Source organism: Phyllostomus hastatus, unplaced genomic scaffold, assembly GCF_019186645.2.
Source record: "Phyllostomus hastatus isolate PE091 unplaced genomic scaffold, TTU_PhHast_1.1 phas_contig_98, whole genome shotgun sequence".
Classification (NCBI taxonomy): Eukaryota; Metazoa; Chordata; class Mammalia; order Chiroptera; family Phyllostomidae; genus Phyllostomus; species Phyllostomus hastatus.
This window is the reverse complement of record NW_025333999.1, coordinates 2,454,320-2,471,898: the sequence shown is the minus strand read 5'-3', so window position 1 is coordinate 2,471,898 and position 17,579 is coordinate 2,454,320. Positions and strand designations below refer to the sequence as shown.

Here is a 17,579-nt window from a genome sequence, read left to right as displayed (position 1 = left end):
GTTTTTATCGTAAATGGGTGCTGTACCTTATCAAATGCTTTTTCAGCATCTATTGATATGATCATGTGGTTTTTTGTCTTTGCTTTTGTTTATGTGATGTGTTACATTTACTGATTTGTGAATATTGTACCATCCTTGCATCCCTGGAATGAATCCCACTTGGTCATGGTGTATGATCTTTGAAATGTATTGTTGGATGCAGTTTGCCAGTATTTTGTTGAGGATTTTAGAACCTATGTTCATCAGTGATAGTGGCCTGAAGTTTTCTTTCTTTGTTGTGTCTTTATCTGGTTTTGGAATTAGGATGATGTTGGCCTCATAAAAAGAGTTTGGGAGTCTCCCATCTTTTTGGATTTTTTGGAATAGTCTGTGAAGGATAGAGGTTAGCTCTTCCTGAAATGCTTTGTAGAATTCTCCTGTGAAACCATCTGGTCCAGGGCTTTTGTGTGTTGGGAGTTTTTTGATTACTGCTTCAATTTCTTTTGCTGTTATTGGTTTGTTCAGGCTTTCTGCTTCTTTTTCATTGAGTTTTGGAAGATTATATTTTTCTAGGAACTTGTCCATTTCACCTAGGTTTTCAAATTTCTTGGCATACAGTTCTTTGTAGTAATTTCTTACAATCCTTTGTATTCTGTGGTATCTGTTGTAATCTCTCCTCTTTCATTTCTGATTGTGTTTATTTGGGTCCTCTCTCTTTTTTTTTCTTGATGAGCCTGCTTAAAGGCTTGTCGATTTTGTTTGTCTTTTCAAGGAACCAGCCCCTGGATTCATTGATCCTTAGAATTGTGCTTTTAGTCTCTATGTCATTTAATTCTGCTCTGATCTTGGTTATTTCCTTCCTTCTGCTTGCTCTGGGCTGTCTCTGTTGTTGTTCCTTGAGTTCTTGTAGATGTAGGGTTAGGTTGTTTGTTTGAAATGTTTCTAACTTTTTTAGGTGGGCCTGTATTGCTCTGAACTTCCCTCTCAGGACTGCCTTGGCTGTGTCCCATAAGTTTTGGGTTGTTGTGAGTTTGTTTTCATTTGTTTCCAGAAACCTTTTGATTTCTTCCGTAATATCTTTCTTGACCCATTCATTGTTTAATAGTATGCTATTTAATCTCCATGATTTTGAGTGTTTTTGTTTTTTTTTCCCTTTGGGTTGGTTTCTAGCTTCAGTCATTTGTGATCCTAGAAAATGCTTGGTATGATTTCAATTTTCTTGAAATTATTGAGGCTTGTTTTGTGTCCTATCATGTAGTCTATCTTTGAAAATGTTTCGTGTACATTTGAAAAGAATGTGTATTTAGGTTCTTTGGGATGGACGCTGTGTATATATCAGTAAGGTCCATTTCATCAAGGGTATTGTTCAATGCCACAATATCTTTGTTGATAATTTGTTTGGAAGATCTGTCCATTAATAATAGTGGGGTATTAAAATCCCCCACTGTAATTGTGTTTCTGTCCATATCTTTCTTGAAGTCCTCTAAGATTTTCTTTATGTATTTGGGTGCTCCTATGTTGGGTGCATATATAGTCTTGCAATATTTATGCCGTCTTGGTGGATTCTTCCCTTGAGTATTATGAAGTGACCTTCTGGGTCTCTCTTTATGGACCTTTTTTGAAAGTCTCTTCTGTGTGATATGAGTTTTGCTACCCTGGCTTTTTTTTTCCTGTCCATTTGGTTGGAAGATTTGTTTCCAGCCCTTCACTTTCAGCCTGTGCAGGTCTTTTATCCTGAGGTGGGTCTCTTGTAGGCAGCATATGTGTGGGTCATTTTTTCTTATCCATTCAGCTATTCTATGTCTTTTGATTGGAGCATTTAATCCATTTACGTTTAAGGTTATTATTGATAGGTACTTATTCATTGTCTTTTATGTACGTGTGTTCCCCCCCACCCTCTCTTGCAGAGCTGGTTTGGTGGAGGTGTATTCTTTTAGACTTCTTTCATCTGGGAAGCTTCTTATTTGGCCTTCTATCTTGATTGGGAGCCTTGCTGGGTAAAGGAGCCTTGGTTGCAGACCTCTGGTTCTCATTACTTGGAATATTTCTTGCCATTCTCTTCTGGCTTGGAGTGTTTCCATTGAGAAGTCAGCTGTTAGCGTTATTGGGGCTCCATTGTATGTTACTTCCTGTTTCTCCCTTGCTGCTTTTAATATTCTCTCTTTGTCTTGAAATTTTGCCATTTTAATTATGATGTGTCTTGAGGTGGGCCTCTTTGGGTTCCTCTTGATTCTGACTCTCTGTGTTTCCTGGATTTGTGTGATTTTTTCTCTCATCAAATTAGGGAAGTTTTCCACCATTACTTTTTCAAATAGGTTTTCTATATCTTGCTCTTCATTTTCTCCTTCTGGTATCCCTATTATATGGATATTATTATGTTTCATATTGTCTTGTATTTCTCTTAATCCCTCTTCATTCTTTCTGAGCCTCTTTTCCTTTTCTTGTTCTTTCTGGGTGTTCTTTTCTACTTCGTCCTCTAGCTTGCTAATCCGATCTTCTGCTTCATCAATCCTGCTTTTCATTCCTTCTACTGTGTTCTTCAGTTCAGAAATGGCATTCTTCATTTCCTGTTGTCCCTGGTTGATAGTTTGTATTTCCTTTTTCATGTTTATATAGTTTGCAATGAGATCATTGTAGCTTCCCTCTAGTTTCTGGTAGCTCATTGTGAGTTCATTGAGCTCCCTGATAATCATTGTTTTGAACTCAATATCTGATAGCTGAGTTGCCTCTATTTCATTTAGTATTCTTTCTGAGGCTTTCTCCTTTCCCTTCATTTGGGGATTGTTTCTTTGGTTTCTTATTGTTCGTGAGATTCTTTTTGTTAGCCTCTGTTTCTTAAATTGATCTGTTCCCTGTGAGTATGGTGTGAACTTCTGTGGTAGAATACCTGTGAGATTCAGTGGTGCAGTCTCCTTTGTGTATCCTGGTGTTCACAAGTTCCCCCTGCTTTTTTTTGTGATCAGTTGGAGGAGTAAGGCAAAATGGTTTAAGACAGCAAGACAGTATTCTATGATATTTACAGTAGCAGCCAGTAGAGAAGAGATGGGAGATCCTTTGGCTATGTGTAGTGTTAACCGTGATCTTCCACCCTGCTAGCCATGTTTTAGAAAGGATAGAAAGAAGGTAAGACTCTTATTGGGGACAAAAGGATTGTTAGTTGGATCTAGAAAGCTGTGAGGCTGTGGGAGGTCAGATTCTGAGGTACGGTTGGAATAAAGATTAGTAAATAGGAGTAGTGTGTAAAAGAATAGAGACAACCCCCACAATAATATAGTTCAGAAAATTGCAATGTGGGCTGAGATCAGGGAGGGGTGTTGAGTAGTATTTACAAAATTGTATGAACTAGGTCTTATTTACAGTAATATTAAAGCAACAATCATGTGGCAGAATCTATGAGATCTAGGTAACAAGAATAAGGAGTATAGAACCTTGAGAGATGTACTAATGGAACACAGATGAAGGATAGTGAATTATCAACACACTGTGACTGAGATAACAGGGGGAACCTATCAAATGACAGTATAACCAGCCAAGCAAAGAAGATTATACAGAAAGAGAAAGAATACCAAAATACTATTAAAATAAAAAATGTCAGAAAAGTGAGAAAAAGATAATACAAATTTGCAGTAACTTGCAAGCTCAAAAAAAAAGGGGGGGAGGGGATAGCAGAAGATGGAGTGCAGGAGAGATAAGTTTGGATTAGAAGGAATAATACTAGGATGAATGGAAGAGAAACATAAGGGATTGAGAGACATAAAAATAATAAGAATTGAAAAATAAAAAAGTCACTTAAAAAAACAAGATAAAATCAAACAATCAACCAACAATAGCCAAAAAAAGAAAAAAAACAAAAAACAAAAAAGAAAAAAAACCCAATCCCCCTCCCCCCCCAACAAACAAACAAACAAAAACCCAAAAACCTATTGTTAGTTTCTAACTGGCCAGACCAGTTTTTCTGGTCTTGCTGGCTTCAGCAGGCTGAGGGGGGGTTTGAAATGCTTATCACTCTTCCCTGTCAAAACTCAGTAAGCCTCTCCGGTACTGTCCCCAGGGCCAGCAGGGTGCTCTCCCCAGAGCCAATCTGACTTTCCCCTATAGGACCGTGGGCGCTCCTGAGCTCGCTCTTCAGAGCTCACTGCCGCCATCTCCTGGCTCCGGGGAGAGCTCTGCACCCCCGCAGAGCTCCTGCATCCATTCCGGGTTCACTATGCAAGCTCTGGGGATCGCAAGGAGATGCACCCTTCCCCCACATTTCACCGTGGCGGGTGCTTTGTTCTTGGGAAGCACTGGCATCTTTTTCTGTATTCACGATGCAAGCTCTGGGGATCGTAAAGCGGCATGCACTTCCATCAGTTTTTTCAGTTTTGGGCTCTAGGAACCCCCAGGTGCCATGTCCCTTCCGGGTTCACAGCACAAGAGTCAGGATTCCTGAGGGGGTGCATGCTTCTTCAGTTCACCACTGCAGGCTCTAGAAACCCGAGAACCCTGCACCCTTTCCTTGTTCAGGGCTTCGAGGTCTGGGTTTTTCACAGATCCACACTCCCACCGGGCTGGGGCTGGGGGTGCACATCCAGGCCACCTCTGAACGTGCCAGCTGTAGGCACTCACTTCTCCCAGGGCTATGGGTGGGTGCTCGCAGCCCCTGCGTGACTGTCTCCCAGTCCAACTCCCCTCTCTGTGCCTTCAAGCAATAAGGTCTCCCCTGGTGTTGCTCAACCCCTGTAGTCCAGGGAGGGAGCAGTGACTCAGCTCTCCCGGGTGCCCTGAGGCAGACCCGGACCTGGGGGCTGCAACTCCCCGGTCTCCTTGCTGATCCCTGGGTCCCTGTTGTCCTGAAGCAGTCTCCTTACCGTCTGGTTTTTCAATGTCCGCTGTAAGTGTTGTCCTGTTTTCAAAAATGTTTTGGTAACCTAAGCCACTTGCTCTGTTCCTTTGCCGATCTGAGAGTTTCGTATGTTTGATTTCTTCATGACTGAATGTTCAGAGCCAGACACAGAGCCTATCACAGAAGGGACACTCAGTATTTGTTGTTGAATGAATTAGTGAATGGATTTACATAACTGTTCTAGACTTTGAAGGACCAATCCCTTTTTCTTTAATTTTGTATTTGGAAGTTTCTTTCTTATTTCTTTTTTGTTTATTTATTTATATTTTAATTTATATATTTTATTGTTTATGCTATTAGTTGTCCCAATTTTTCAGCCCTTTCTCCTTCCAGGCCACCCTTGATTCCCACAGTCAATCCCCACACCGTTGTCCATGTCCATGGGTCATTTATATATGTTCTTTGACTAATCCCTTCACCTTCTTTCACGCTGTCCCCATCTCCCTGTCCCCTCTGACAGCTGTCAGCCTGTTCCATGTCTCTATGCCTCTGGTTCTATTTTGCTAATTTGCTTATCTTCTTCTTTAGAATATACTTCAGAGATCATATGGTATTGACCAGTGCATTCTTAATAATCTCTTTTTTTAGCTGCTGGCTCCACCCAGAAAAAAGGATTTATGTGGGGGCTTCCTTGGACCCGTCTGCGCCATCATCTCTGTGAGTGATGACATCAGAGCATCCTTAACATTCAGCTGAGGATCATTAGAAGAGCAGAATTATAAGGGTGTGGGGGGAGGGAATGACAGGGGGTAGGAATTTTCCTGGGTTCTGATTGGGTTGCTTTGATTTTCTCAGACTGCTCCTAAAACTACAAACTCTGACACTAAGTATCAAAACTATTGAAGTGTGGAATTGCTATTGGACAAGCTAGGCTAGAGGTAACAAGTTAAAAGTATATTTACTAATCCTCTGTGTTCCCAAAGGTCAATCTGGCTTTCTTTCTGATGACACTCTGGATTTTGAAAAGCAAACTCTCTTCCCTCAACACTGATGTGTCCACCCTGCAGAATACAAAGTAAGCTGGAGAAGAGGGTGACATGCCCATAGTCACATGTGGTCCCAAGAGCAAATCCATGTGTTTCAGCAGCCCCTGATGTCCCCACTCAGGGTGTGCCAGGGGGTGCCAGGGGAACCCAGGGTAAAGAGATGCAGCGATCCTTGTGGGGCAGCAGGCTGGGATTCAGTGGTGTGCAGCTGACTCCCCTGCCACAAAGCTCTGTCTCTAACCCCAGCTTGTGACTCCCTCAGCAGCAGGAAGGACTGAAGTTGGTTGATGAACCTTCTTTGGACTTTTGTCAGCAGTCCTATGACAAAAGTACAAAGAACCTGTATGCACCCAGCCTACATTTTCATACTACCCTCAGTTCAGGCTCCTCAGCCCTCGTCATTTCTGTCTGGAAAAATATTCTATTCCAGGAAGCATGGGCACTGCTTTGTTTCAGGAGTGCAATTATAAGTGGTTTTTATAAGATTTTACTTATTTATCTTTGTAGACAGATGGGAAGGGAGGGAGAAGGAGAGGGAGAGAAACATCAATGTGTGGTTTCCTCTCACACACCCCCTCCTGGGGACCTGGCCTGCAACTCAGGCATGTGCCCTGACTGGGAATTGAACTAAAGACCCTTTTTTTAAAAAAAAAAATTATGTTATTGTTGTTCAGTTATAGCTGTCTGTATTTTTTTTCTCCACCACTCCCCCCACAACCAGACAAACCCACCTTTCTCCCTTGCTTACACCCTCCCCTTTGGTTTTGTCCATGTCCTTTATAAGTATTTCCTGAAAACCCTTCTCCCCACTGTCCCCTTCCCCCTCCCCTCTGGTTACTGTCAAATTGTTCTTAATTTCTATGTCTCTGGTTATATTTTGCTTGCTTTTTTTCTTTTGTTGGTTATGTTCCAGTCAAAGGTGAGATCACATGGTATTTGTCCCTTACCTCCTGGCTTATTTCACTTAGTATAATGTTCTTGAACTAGAGACCCTTTGGTTTGCAGGTTAGCACTGAATCCACTGAGCCACACCATCTAGGGCTCTTATGCAATTTTAATGATCTTTCTTGAATGTTCCCATCAGTATCCTTTCTAAATTTTGCATGCCATTATTTGGTTATATCAGTCATTTGAATAGACTGTGAGCTTTGTGAAAAGAGAAATCCTTCCTCCGTTACTTTCACTGCCCAGGCCCCAGCACAGAGCCTGCCTGATGCGCAGTGCAGCCTCAGACATGTTGGTTTAATAAAATCAGGGCTCTACATGGAGCATCATAAAATTTTTGAAACCTACATTTTGAAGTGTCACAACCCTACTCAATATAGTCAAAACCACCTTGGACCAGAGTGGCATTTCTACTGTGGAGAATCATTGACAGTAGAGATCAGAGCTGAACACAACTCTAGTCTGTGAATTCATCACCAACAGGGGAAAGCAGGAAGGAACATCCATGGGGTAGAGATGAGAGTGACCTTGATTCTGTTGCTCTGGGTGCACCATGGACCTCATTTCTCCTCCTACTCAGGATGCTGACATTTAAAGCAATGGCCCAGCTCTTCATCTTGGGCTGCACGTGGTCTCTGGGAATCCTGCAGGTGGGCCCAGCTGCCCAAGCCATGGCCTATCTCTTCACCATCATCAATAGCCTGCAGGGCGTCTTCATCTTCCTGGTGTACTGTCTCCTCAGCCAGCAGGTACCATAGTCCAACTCCCACCTATCGCTGTTTCTATTCTCAGTCCTCTCAGTGAGCTGACTCAGAGCATGCTTTGCCTCTGCAGGTCCGGGAGCAATACAGACAATGGTTTAAACGAGTGAGGAAAATCAAAACAGACTCTGAGAAGTACACCCTCTCCAGCAGGGCCACATCTGAATCTTCCAAGCCTAGCATGGTGAGATCCCCAATGTTCCCAGAGCCCTTCACTCGAACTGATGTAAGGAATAGCTCATGCCCCTCACACTGGACAAACTGGGAATACAGCAGGGGATGTCCTAACATGGCTCCCATGGGCTTCACTCTTTAACTCCTTAACCATTAGCAATGGTCCCAGTGAAAAAACATGTATTTTGCTCTTACTCCTTCGGAACTGTGTTCATCCTGACTTTCACATATCAGCACTCTTACTGAATGACTGCTGCATGCCATGCATGGTTAACTAAATGGCTGAGAATCGATTACCTGAAGCAGGGATGCACATGGCAGTCAGAGAGCCACATTATCTTACCCTTCATCCACCTCTATCTCACAGTCACTCAGCACCACCCAAACTAAAAAGGCAAAGATGGGAAAAAATGATGTACATATTTAAGAACTGAACAGAAATCAGTGTTACTTGGCATTTTGGACTTTCTTAGTAAGATTGCCTGATATTTTCAGCACCTTCCTCCCACTTCAGAACCAGGATGGACAAACCATAAGTGCATGGAAAATTCCTGGCAGTGATTACTAAGAACCACTACTGGTTTAGATCTAAAAATTTCTATTTTTTTTCATTTTAAAAAAGATTCAATTAATTTATTTTTAGAGAGGGAAAGTATGTCCCCAATATGCCCAGCTGACTCAGTCTCTATCACATCTACATCCTCCAAATGCGTCCCTGAGCCAGGTTGCCACCTTCACTTGCCTGAAGCACTGCAACATCCTCCTGACTGACCACCCCTTTCCATTCTCATCACCTTCCAATGCCTCTTTACCCAGAAGTCAGAGGGATCTTTTCAGAACTAAAAAGACAAATCATGTCACCCCTGTGTGAAACCTGTTACATGTACTTTCTCTTGTGTTCACTTCTGAATAATTTCCTGAAGCACAACATTTATAAACTTCTTGAGTAGAGAGAGGCATATGAAGTTGCCCATGTCAAGCACTAGGAATTACACTGAGCTTTCTCTAGACCTAGGAATAAATAACTGATATTGGTGATGGAAAGGAGAAGGGAAAAACAGAAGAGTTCAATGCCGCTTCTTTTATATCCTCGGTAATGGACAATAGATAGTGTTTCTGACCTTTCATTAATTTCCCACCTGCCCTCTTTTATGACTGAAGACATAAAGTAACATTTCAAAAACCTTGAAGCAGAGGGATCAGAACACACATTTTCAAAAAGATAGACTATTTCTGTAGCACATTTAGTTGTTCTTATCCTCTGTAACTTGGGGTTTAGATAACATAGGAAAATGAAACTCCTTAGGAAGCCCAATTGATATGGCCTTTTCTTACCCTGACCAATCCATGTGGCAAGGTAATTTTTTGACTAAAATCTTCTTAAATTTCTCATTTCTTTCATTAGAGGAAACTTTCAAGTTTTCTTTCCATAGTCTTATATTTAATTTCTACAATATTCTCTTTCCAGGTGAATTAAGAAGATCTTTTGATCTATAGCCTCTTATCCCATGGAAACTGCCCTGCCATTCTTTGAGCCATTGAGAGAGGATAGAAAGACTTTGTGGTGTGTTTCAAGAAATTCTTCATATCAGCAATGTGAAAGAAGTCATGGTGGACATGCTGGAAACTCAACCTCTGCAAAATCTGGAATTTTTCTTTGCTCTGCTGTGTACTTGGAAAGTTTGGCATGTAAAATTCCAGTGGTGGCCCAATTTTTAGGAACTTTGAGTTAAGTTTCTGCAAAGGCTCTGCTTTCTACGGACTCTCCAGAGACTGAACGTTTATGAACATGAAGAAGAGTGGAATGTTCATGCTAATGTCTGGATTTCTTAATTTCTTTTTTCAGTATTTCTAGAGGTTTAATTGTGTACTTGTGTAAAATGATTAATTATTCACCATGTCTAAGGCAGAAATTAAGAGCTACTCAGGCAGGTCCTGCCTTCATGGGGCTTTCAGAGGGAAATAAATTAATTTATGCAGCTATACTTCCTGTTTGTAGATTATTATTATTATTTTATTTATTCTCACTTGAGGACATGCTTACTGATTTTAGAGAGAGGAGAAAGAGAGAAGGAGAGAAATATCGATCAGTTGCCTCTCATATGCTCCCTGACCAGGGACCAAGCCTGCAACCTAGGCATGTACCCTGCCTGAGATTAAACCCATTACTTTTTGTTTTATGGGATGACACTCTAACAAATTGAGCTACGCTGGCCAGGGAGATTTATTGATGATAGCTATTCTGACAGGTGTGAGGTGATAGCTCATTGTGGTGTTAATTTGTATTTTTCTGATCATTATTAATTTTCTTTTTTTTAAAAACATTTTTAAAATTGTTGTTCAAGTACAGTTTTCTGCCTCCCCCCACTCCTCCCCACCACCACAGCCCTTCCCAACTCCCCTGCTGTTTCCACCCGCTTGTTATTGTCCATGTGTCCTTTATAATTGTTCTTGCAAACCCTTTACCCTCTTCACCATTATCCCTTTCCACCTTCTCTCTGGTTACTGTCCATTTGTTCTTAATTTCAGTGTCTTTGGCTATATTTTGCTTGCTTGTTTGTTTTGTTGATTAGGTTCCACTTAAAGGTGAGGTCATATAGTATTTGTCTTTCACTGTCTGGCTTATTTCACTCAGCATAATGCTCTCCAGTTCCATTCATGCTGTTGCAAAGGGTAGGAACTCCTTCTTTCTTTCTGCTACATAGCATTCCATTGTGTAAATGTATCATAGTTTTTTGATCCATTCATTTACTGATGGGCACTTACATTGCTTCCAGCACTTGGTTATTGTAAATTGTGCTGCTATGAATATTAGGGTGCATAGGTTCTTTTGGATTGGTGTTTCAAGTTTCCTAGGGTATAATCCCAGCAGTGGAATTTCCGGGTCAAAGGCAGTTTCATTTTTAGCTTTCTTTTTTTTTAAATATATTTTATTGATTATGCTATTACAGTTGTCCCATTTCCCCCCTTCTCTCCTCTCCACCCTGCACACCCCTTACAACCCACATTACCCCCTTCAGTTCATGTCCCTGTGTCATAAGTTCTTTAGCTTCTACATTTTCTCATACTATTCTTTCCCTCCCTCTGTCTGTTTTCTGCCTACTATCTATGCTACTTATTCTCTGTACCTTTTCCCCTTCTCTCCCCCTCCCACTCTCCTATTGCTAATCCTCCATGTGATCTCCATTTCTGGGGTTCTGTTCCTGTTCTAGTTGTTTGCTTAGTTTGTTTTTGTTTTAGGTGTGGTTGTTAATAACTGTGAGTTTGCTGTCTTTTTACTGTTCATATTTTGTATCTTCTTTTTCTTAGATAAGTCCCTTTGACATTTCATATAATAAGGGCTTGGTGATGATGAACTCCTTTAACTTGACCTTATCTGAGAAGCACTTTATCTGCCCTTTCATTCTAAATGAAAGCTTTGCTGGATAGAGCAATCTTGGATGTAGGTCCTTGACTTTCATGACTTGGAATACTTCTTTCCAGCCCCTTCTTGCCTGTAAGGTCTCTTTTGAGAAATCAGCTGACAGTCTGATGGGAACTCCTTTGTAGGTGACTGTCCCCTTATCTCTTGCTGCTTCTAGAATTCTCTCCTTCATTTTTACCTTGGCTAATGTAATTATGATGTGTCTTGGTGTGTTCCTCCTTGGGTTCAACTTCTTTGGGACTCTCTGAGCTTCCTGGACTTCCTGGAAGTCTATTTCCTTTGCCAGATTGGGGAAGTTCTCCTTTATTATTTGTTCAAATAAGTTTTCCACTTGTTGCTCTTCCTCTTCCCCTTCTGGTACCCCTATAATTCAGATGTTGGAATGCTTAAAGATGTCCTAGAGGTTCCTAAGCTTCTCCTCATTTTTTTTGAATTATTTCTCCATTCTTTTCTGTTTGGTTGTTTCTTCCTTCTGGTCCACTCCATTGATTTGAGACCCAGATTTCTTTCCATCACTATTGGTTCCCTGTGCATTTTCCTTCATTTCTCTTATCGTAGCCTTCATTTGTTCATCTAATTTGTGACCAAATTCAACGAATTCTGTGAGCATCCTGACCACCAGTGCTTTGAACTGTGCATCTGATAGGTTGGCTATCTTTTGGTTGTTTAAAAATATTGGCTCTGGGGCTTTGATGTTATTCTGTTTGAGCTATTTTTTTGTGGGGGTTGGATTTGTGTGGGTTGTGCCTGTTACATATGAGGGGTGGAGCCTTAGGTGTACACCAGGGTGGGCAACCCAGTTGCTGGTTTGTGACACTGTATGTGGGGGCGGAGTCAGAGAGAAAACAATGGCGCTTGCTCCACTCTCAGTTGGATTTTAGTCCCCTCTGCCACTTCCCACAAGCAAATTGGGCACTTTTAGTGCTGGTTCCTGAGTGGGTAGGCCTGTGTACATTCTAGGACCCTGTGGGTCTCTCCAACAAACTCTCCTGTGAGGCTGGGAGTCTCTCCCTCTGCCTCAACCCTCTCAGGTGTTTTCAATCAGTGTCTCGAGGTTCAATTTCTGGCACCGGGACCCTGGGTTGCACGGTTTATCTCACTGCTCAATTTCACCTGGTTTGTCTGTGTGTGAATGTGGCCTGGACAGCCAGGTGCCTTGTATGCAGTGCCTTGCTTCACAGTCGCCATCTCGCTGGGTCTGCCAGACGCCTGTGTGCCCAGGGTCTGCCCACTGGGGTCTTGCGCCTGGGATGCCTTACACGTCCAGTGCCACTGCTTTTTGTGCTGTGACCCGTCTCCGCCCGGCTGCCCAACTCCACCCCTCCTACTGGTCTGGATGAGTGTGTATATTTTAACTTTTTGGTTGTCTGACTTCCATACAGTTCAATTTTCTGTCAGATCTGGTTGTCATCTTGTTTCCAAATTGTTGCTGACCTTATTTTGGTTGTGCAAAGAAGCACAGTGTGTCTACCTACACCTCCATCTTGGCTGGAAGTCTGTATGTCCTCTTGTTACTGGAGAAACTCTGGTTCCTCTCACCAACACAGTGAAGAATTACAGGTCAGTGAGCCTATTAGCATGCACACAAAGTTGATTAGTGCTAAGTTCTAGTGGGAAAGCAAGAGCAAGGGTGGCAAAAGCAGGGTATGCAGAGATTGGGTGACTGCACTCGGGTGTCCAGAGGCCAGGTGTCCAGGGGCCAAGTGGCCAAAAAGGGTTGAGTCCTTTGTTTTTAAGACTTATGTAGTTGGCAGGGTGGGGGTGAGGGAATTACATTTTGATTGGTCGGTAAAAGTGTTTCTAGTTTTCTGTGATTGCCCAAATGTAGGTAGGGGTCTGTTAGTCTGAATCCTTATCTTGCTCTGGACTCTATTTATTCCTTTTGTATATGACGGGAGGCAGACAGTTAACCAAAGTAGTTTTAGGGGCTTTTGGGGGTACTGTAGTTGCCCTCCCCTTACCGCTTCTAAGACTTGTGATGAATACACAGTCTCAAGGTTTTCCTTTTCCCAGCTAGTGAAGATGATACACAGAGACTTTCAAGGGCTCCCCCCGTATTATCATACTTTACTTGTGTTGTTCGGAATGCCTGGAAGATTTATCGGGCTCAGGATTACCAGGTTAATGGGTGAGACACATCTTCCTTTGCTTTTAGTCACCTGTGTTAAGTTCTTTGTTAGACTGCAGTAGTGAGGGCTCTGCCTTTATTTTCCCTCTGGCCACTCATTCCGCCAAACACTCAGTACTACTAGATGTTGTGGTTACTGCCTCCACCATGAAACTTCTCTTTTGTCCCTAGCTCCTATATCACAACATCCCTAGCACTCTCCCTTTCTGGATGAGCTTTCTTCCTCTTCTTTAGATTCCATTTATACTACCTAATTTTGTTTTAGTAGCACTTCCATTATCACCTTATAGCCTCATTATAGACAGGGCAAGGCACTCAGTGAGCCACACCAAAGCAAATGATAGCCAAATTTATTTCTGTAGCTCTGAATTACCTATGATCCCCAGACACACTCTTCCCAATTGCCTGCTTGACATCTCTACTTAGATATCTCAGAAGCAGCCCAACACGGCAATAAAAGAATTTATCTTTTTTTATATACCAACTTACTCCTCTTCAGGGTTTCTCATCTCTTTGAGTGGCATCTCCATTTACCTGAATGTACCAGTCATGACCTAGAAAATCCTTACCATTATCCTCTCCCTGTTCTGCACCAAATGGGTTCATTGTTAAACCATGCTAGTATTTCCTTCTCAGCTGTCACAAATCTGCCTTGTTGACACCAACTCCAACACCTCCTCCCTAAACCCAGCTGTCATCCTCACTTGGCTGGTCTCCCCCACCTACTCTTCTCCTTCCTCCAGTAGTTGCTCACATAAAACTCAGTTATCTTCATGAAAGGAATATTTAATATACTACCATGTAGACTAAAAGTCCCTAAAATGGTTCCCCAGTTCTACTAGAAGCAAGATAAAATACATAAGCGTTCCAACTGCCTCCACAGCCTCATCAAAACTTGTTGTCGTGAGTTGGGTTTTTTTTTTTATTTTTTATTTTTAAATCCTCACTTGAGAACATGCTTATTGACTTTACAGAGAGGGGAAAGGAGGAAGAAAGAGGGGCAGAGAAATATCACTGTAAGGGAGAATATGGGTCAGTTGCCTCTCTAATATGTCCCAACCAGAGGTCAAACCCACAACCTTTTTTTTCTTTTCTTTTCTTTTAATCATTTTTCAAGTACAGTTTTCTGCCTTTTACCCCTATCCCAGCCCACCCCCCCAACCATCCCCACTTCCCTCTCACCTCCACCTCCCCCTTGTTTTTGTCCATGTGTCTCTTATACTTGTTCCTGCAAACCCGTTCCCTTTTCCCCTGAAATTCTTTCCCCTCTCCCCTCTGGTCACTGTCAGCCTGTCCTCTATTTCAGTGTCTTTGGTTATATTTTGCTTGTTTGTTTGTTTTGTTGATTGGGTTCCTGTTAAAGGTGAGATCATATGGTGTTCATCCTTCACTGCCTGGCTTATTTCGCTGAGCATAATGCTTTACAGCTCCATCCATACTTTTGCAAAGGGTAGGAGCTCCTTCTTTCTTTCTGCTGCATAGAATTCCATTGTGTAAATGTACCATAGTTTTTTGATCCATTCATTTATTGATGGGCACCTAGGTTGCTTCCAGCACTTAGTTATTGTGAATTGTGCTGCTATGAACATTGGGGTGCAAAGGTTATTTTGTATTGGTGTTTTAGTGTTCTTAGCAGTGGAATTGCTGGGTCAAAAGGCAGATCCATTTTTAGTTTTCTGAGGAAGTTCCATACTGCTTTCCATAGTGGTTGTAATAGTCTGCAATCCTACCAACAGTGCAATAGGGTTCCCTTTTCTTCACAACCCCTCCAACACTTGTTGTTTGTTGCTTTGTTTATGATGGCCATTCTGACTGGTGTGAAGTGATGTCTCATTGTAGTTTTAATTTGCATCTCTCTGATAGCTAGTGATACTGAGCATCTATTCATGTGTCTCTGGACCCTCTGTATGTCCTCCTTGAAGAAGTGTCTGTTCAAGTCCTTTGACCATTTTTTAGTTGAAAACCCCATAAACTTTTGGTTCATGGGATGACACTTCAATCAACTAAGCCACACCAGCCAGAGCTGGTTTAGATTTTCATACCTTAGTGCATGTAAAGTGCTTTTTTCATTAGGCTTTTCATTTGTGTTTCCCTAATGTCTAATCATGTTGAGCATCATTTCACATGGTTATTAGACTTGCATGCCTTCTTTGGGGAAATATCTATTTAAAGTCTTTTGCTATTTTCATTTGAGTCATTTATCTTTATTGATAAATTGTAAAAATTCTACATATATTCTGGACACAAATCCCTTGTTGACATATGATTTTTAATTTTTTCTCTCATTCTGTTGATTGATTTTTCATACCATTGGTAGTACCCATTGATACACAAAAGTTTTTTAAATTGGTAGAGTCCAGTTTATCTTTTTTTTTATTTGCACTGTGGAAATTTGTTGGGAACCGCCCTGACTGGTATCAGAGGCTGAAACCCCCACCTAGCTAAGGCTAAGGGAACGCCCTTGGAACTGTAAGCCAGCAAGGAGACAAAAGCTTATCTTCCTGGCAGGAATGCTGCTTCTGCTGCTTTATTCATAACTGAACCCCAAAAAGCTTGGTCGGTTAGCCAAAGACGGGTAAGATTCCCCACGGGGGAACGACCTAAGACAGGCACGATCACTTTGGGAGGCCCCCCAAAAGAAGGACTTGGGGGGCTGCAGCAAAAGGGGGTGATGGACCCTTGCTCCTCGGCTTTGACATAGCCTGAGTTCTCAGCGTCTGGAAGAAAATCTCCTTATCTCTTGGTTGCCTAGTTTCCTTGCTCCACCTAAGCCTGAAACAATGACAGGGTGGTGCAGCTCGGTACTGAGAAGGGCGGATTCCCCAGGGTGATCAGGCCTAAGAAAGAATATGTAAATTACTATGAAACCTTCTTTGTTTAGAATGCTCTCAGTTGAATGAGAAGGGTCTTAGGAGGAAGTTATTTTGTTCCTCAGTCTTACAGCTCTTTGACCCCCCAACTCAATAGACCAGCAGAGTTCTTTGTTTTCTATAGTTCCTTACTTCCCCTAATGAGTACTGTACTTTACCTGAATTATTATGCAAAATGAGCCTAATAAAAGCAGGTATGGATGGTAAATCGGCGCTCCCCACTAGGGGGGGTGGCCATTTCGTCCCTACTTCCCCACAGAAACTAGTTTGTCTCTGTGCATGTGTTTTCTCTCACGTGTTTTCGTCGAGCCATCCACAGCGTTCCGTGGTCACTGCTGGCTGGTGACCCACGCGCAACAGAAATTATATTTAAACAAGAAATGCTTAATACCTGTAACATTGATACATGTTTTCTTTCTAAACACTTATAGTTTTTGTTATTACATTTAGGTATATGATTTATTTTGAATTAATTTTTTAAAATTGTTTGAGGTTTTAATATTGTGTGAGGTACATTCTTTTTTTTAACTGTCTATTTTTACTGTTATTCAAGCACAGTTGTCTCCACTTCCCCCCTCATCATCCTCCCCTTCTCCTCCCATCCCTTTCTCCCACCCTCAATCCTACCTACCTTTGACTTTGTCCATAGGTCCTTTATACTTGTTCCCTGATGATCCTTCCTCTTCTTCTTCTTTTACATTTGAGTATCCAGGTGTCCCATCAGCATTTTTTTAAGATTTTATTTATTTATTTATTTTAGACAGAGAGAAAAGGAAGGACAGAAACACAGATCAGGTGCTTCTTACAAGCTCCCAGCTGGGGACCTGGTCCACAACCCAGGCATATGCCCTGACTGAGAATCGAACTAGTGACCTTTCAGTCCACAAAATGATGCTCAACCCACTGGGCCACACGAACCATGGCCCATCATCATTTATTGAAAAATTGTCCTTACCATCAAGGAATTGTACTGGTATCTTTATGAAAAATGAATTCATCATAAATACAAGGTTTTATTTTTGGACATTTAACTCTTCCATCACATCTTTATTACTATAGTTTGTACAAAGCTTGAAATTGGGGCATCAACTCTACAATTTTGTTCTTCTTTTGCAAGATTGTTTCTGCTATTCTAGACCCATTTGAAGTCCTATATAAAATTTAAGATGTGCTTGTGAATTTCTAGGAAAATTTAACTGATATATTGATAAAGATTGTGTTGACTCTGTAGATCACTGTGGAGGTACTGCCAGCATAAATATTTTAAATCCTCTGATCCCTGGCCATGCAATATTTTTTCCATTTCTTTAGTTTCTTTGATGTCTTTTGACAATATTTTGTAGTTTTCATAGTACAAGTCCTACACTTTTTAACACGGTATCATTTTTACCTCTTCCTTCTCAGGAGAATAAAATTAACAACTAAAC

The 17,579-nt window shown here is 41.6% G+C and overlaps 1 protein-coding gene across 1 annotated transcript in view; it reads left to right on the top strand.

Moving 5' to 3' along the window:
- Positions 1–9,715, top strand: part of LOC123828270 (adhesion G protein-coupled receptor E2-like) — a 30,403-nt gene extending 20,688 nt beyond the window's left edge. Inside the window, 6 exon segments of the mRNA XM_045853085.1 lie at positions 5,453–5,471; positions 5,474–5,521; positions 5,788–5,879; positions 7,376–7,544; positions 7,630–7,740; positions 9,199–9,715. Coding sequence (XP_045709041.1) covers positions 5,453–5,471; positions 5,474–5,521; positions 5,788–5,879; positions 7,376–7,544; positions 7,630–7,740; positions 9,199–9,207 — 448 coding nt within the window. The 3' untranslated portion in view covers positions 9,208–9,715.
- Positions 9,716–17,579: the final 7,864 nt, after the last annotated feature.